This window comes from Macrobrachium nipponense, chromosome 6 (assembly GCF_015104395.2).
Source record: "Macrobrachium nipponense isolate FS-2020 chromosome 6, ASM1510439v2, whole genome shotgun sequence".
In the NCBI taxonomy this organism is placed as follows: domain Eukaryota; kingdom Metazoa; phylum Arthropoda; class Malacostraca; order Decapoda; family Palaemonidae; genus Macrobrachium; species Macrobrachium nipponense.
Window position 1 is genome coordinate 41,646,784 of NC_061108.1, and position 3,860 is coordinate 41,650,643.

Sequence of the window (3,860 nt, forward strand, 5' to 3'; positions counted from 1 at the left end):
CATAGAATCAGATTGAACAATTTTACAGGGGTTTATATAATTACATGAGCATAGTAGAAAATTTAGTCAATTAGGTCTGTCTGTTTACTTAGCATTACTATTTGGGATTAGTTTACCTTAATTTTACTTTAACCGGGTCGATACTTAATTGAATTCCAAGACCAAACTGAACTGCCCTGGGAATTTTACGGCCGTGGTTTAATTTATTCATAGTCCTCATTAGATTAATTGCATTTACCTAAATTACTCTTACCTGAATTCAACTAGCCCACTTAAACTTACAAAGCAATTATTAATCCTTTGGATTTTCTGACACAAGTCTGAAAATACGTTAAGCACACGGAAGAATTGTGCACTTAACAGCCCGTTTCATACAATTTACTGTATTACCAGAGAACACTCAGTGGAAGGAATTACCCTCGTAATTTTGTAGAGTATATTCCTTCAATCTTCCCATTGAGTGAAACAAATTTCCCACAAAGGAAGACTGGCATCCCCAGCGGAATGTTTTAAGGTTGTGTTGTTGTCCTGGGATTTTTTATGCTTTGTTACCCTTTTAAACTCATAAAATGTCTGTGACATAATTACCATATTCCCTCCAACTTTATGAGGAAATCTGCAAGGATCTATGCACAAGCGCTGCTGACATAATTCAAAGGGCAAGTGATGTTGAGTCCTCGACCTTGGAGGCATATCGTCTCAGGCTAGAGTCTCAAATAAAGAAGTATGAAGAACTCAACTTTAAGCACTTAGTTCAACTTGGAGAAGAAGGGTTCTCTGAGCAAGACCCTGATAGAACACAACTCACTGCAAAGCGGTGTCATGCCAACCAAGTCATCATGCAAAGCACTGAAGTTTTGGAGAAACTAAAAATCATTTGCATGGAAACCAAACCCCAGAGTATTGCAACAGAGTTTAGGCCATTGCATAAGGTTAAGTTGCCGTCTTTATCACTACCAGAATTTGAAGGGATCGATGGAGAATGGCCCCCTCTTTTGGGATGTTTTCGAGTCTAACGTTCACTCTCGTCCAGACTCGAGAGCTGTTGACAAATTTAATTACCTGAAGGGATGTTTGAAGGGTGAAGCACTAGCTCTGATTAAAAATATCCTTGTCACGAATGAAAACTATCTAGACACCATTGACATGTTGAAGAAAACTTATGCTGATCCAGAGAAAATAACCTCATCTCTAATTTGTCAAGTAGCAGGCCTGCCTAAGCCTTTGCAGATCTGGATTCACTACGTGGCTTCCAGGCTAAACTTGAAAAATATGTTAGAGGCATAGAAAGAAACAAACCCAATTCGGATCACTGTACCTGGGTACTTGGTCCTTTAGTTTTCCAAAAACTACCTGGCAAGGTGAAAGAGTAAATCTAAAACAAGTGTGGACAGGACTACCCCTCACTACTAGATATTAGAGAGGGGCTAGGAAAGATAATCCTGACCTTGTCCTTTGGATTTTGAACCCAGGGATAAGAACAAGGATTACTCCCATAGAAAACCTAAGTCTAAAAAAAGTTCTATTAGACCAGGTAATCAGACCAAAACCCAGGTTAGTTCTTACACCCCCAAGAAACATGATGTCACGAATCATCTGAATATTTCTGTCACTTCGGGTCAGCCTAATAAGACAGCTAGAATTCAAAGTTGTGTATTCTGTGATAGACCAGAACATAAAGCCTACCAGCGTGACAATTACAAGACCATGCAAGAATGCATTTCAAGACTTACCGCACAAAATCGTTGCGTGAAATGCACTTCACCTGACCATAAGACAACAGATTGTCTTGTAAAGTTCATCAAATGTCTGTCATGTTAAACTGGACTACACAATTCAGCATTGTGCCTTGATTCCGCAACTGAAGTCTCTGCTGTGAACTATTGTGGAGACAATGACAGTGACAAAGACTTAAAGTCACAAACAAGAGGAATTCTCCCTACCGCTTTAATGAAAGTGGTGTGGGCAACACCAAGGAACTTAGATCACTGTTTGATTCTGGGGCGTAATGCACCTTCATCACACAAGAGGCAGTGGAAGAGTGTAAACTGGAACGAGACAATCCTGTTCAACTGAGCATCAGTGGGATCTGGGATACCAAAGAACCTAGAGAATATAGTATGGTCACTCTACCTGTCAGGGTAAACGATGACAGCCTTGTAACTTTAAAGGCTATTGTCATACCTACCTAAACTACCTCAGAGCTCTAGGCCTCGTGGACTCTGTAAGATAGTCTCTGAACTGAAGAGCAGGAATGTCACCCTAGCTGACCCTAACTTGTCAAGTAGTCAGATTGACCAGGTGAAACTGCTTGTTGGCATAGATCACTACTTTGACTTCATCCATTCTCCACAAGCAAACGGAGTGAACCTGATTGAGTCCTCCTTAGGATATCTGGTCGCTGGTAAACTGCCTAGTAATGACACCCCTATCAGTACTCATTCTGTAACTGTAATGAGACTGGCAGTTGATGAGCCTTCCAAAACTGCTCTAGAGATACCACTTGAGATGTCTGATAGCAAATTTGCTGAAGACCCCTCCAACAGCTTTGGACCCTAGAATCAGTCGGAATTGTTGATCAAGATATGTCACCTGAGGATAAATTTGCACTGGAAGAATTCAAGAATTCCATCAATATGGTTGAGGGACTATATGAGGTATCTCTCCCATGGAAAGACTATAAGAAACAACTCCCTACCAACTTAGCACTCTCGAGGAAAAGACTGAACAGCACTATTCACAAGCTGAAACAAACTAATAAATATCTGGAAATTTATGACCAGATCATCAAAGAACAACTGTCTCTCGGCTTCATTGAAACAGTACAAGAAGACCTTAAGTTGAACAACATACACTATTTACTCCATTTACCTGTGATTAAGGATTCAACTACAACGCCCATTCGTATTGTATTTGATGCAAGTGCCCGGATGGACAAGCAGGCCCCTAGTCTGAATGATTGCTTATACTCTGGCCCATCCTTGACTAGTCATCTAACCAACTTGTTGTTGAAATTTCGTCTCGACCCATTTGCAGTATCGGCAGACATCAGCAAAGCCTTCTTACGGGTAGGTCTCCAACCTATAGATCGTGATTATACACGTTTCATCTGGCTAAAAGATCCTAACAATGAAAAGGAACTTCAAGCCTATAGGTTTAGATCAGTTCTCTTTGGAGCCACCTGCTCACCTTTTCTACTCCAGTCAACCTTGCAACATCACTTTGAAACCTACCCCACTTCACCTGAAGTTAGTTTCCTCATGACCAAATTTTTTGTGGACAACTTAATTGGTTCCTTATCTACAACAGTCAGCCTCTACAGCCTTTACAAGGTTGCAAAGGAAGTTCTGTCAGATGCCAGAATGCTTTTAATAGAATGGATCAGTAATGATCCAACCTTCAACGAAATGGTAACACAAGAAGGTGATGGAACAACAGAAGGCTCAGATCTTGTCAAAGTTCTAGGGCTTCATTGGAACTACAAGACTGACCACTTAAGCATAAAACCCCTTACCTTTGAGGAAACTCCGCTTACCAAACGGCTACTTTTGAGCAACCTTTCAAAAGTATTTGACCCTTATGTTTTGCCACCAGAACTTCAAGAACAGTGGTAGAAGATCAAGAAAGACCTTGAGAACATATCATACCAGGAATTCCCACGCTTCACAGCCAACAGAGGCGGACTGGCCAGGTTGCCAGGTTGCCAGGTTGCCCGATGGCAAGTGGGCCCCTTACACATGGGCCCTTTACACATGAGACCAATGGAAAATTTCAGTACTGAACAAATTCCTTTCTAAATGTAAGGTTAAGGTTTATATATATATATATATATATATATATATATATATAATACATATATA

At 40.6% G+C, this 3,860-nt stretch overlaps 1 protein-coding gene across 1 annotated transcript; it reads left to right on the top strand.

Annotated features, from left to right (window-relative positions):
* The first annotated feature begins 2,585 nt into the window (after positions 1-2,585).
* On the top strand, positions 2,586-3,614 carry LOC135216505 (uncharacterized). Its single transcript, XM_064251877.1, has one exon. It carries the CDS (start codon positions 2,586-2,588, stop codon positions 3,612-3,614), a length of 1,029 nt encoding a protein of 342 aa, XP_064107947.1.
* The last annotated feature ends 246 nt before the right edge of the window (positions 3,615-3,860 follow it).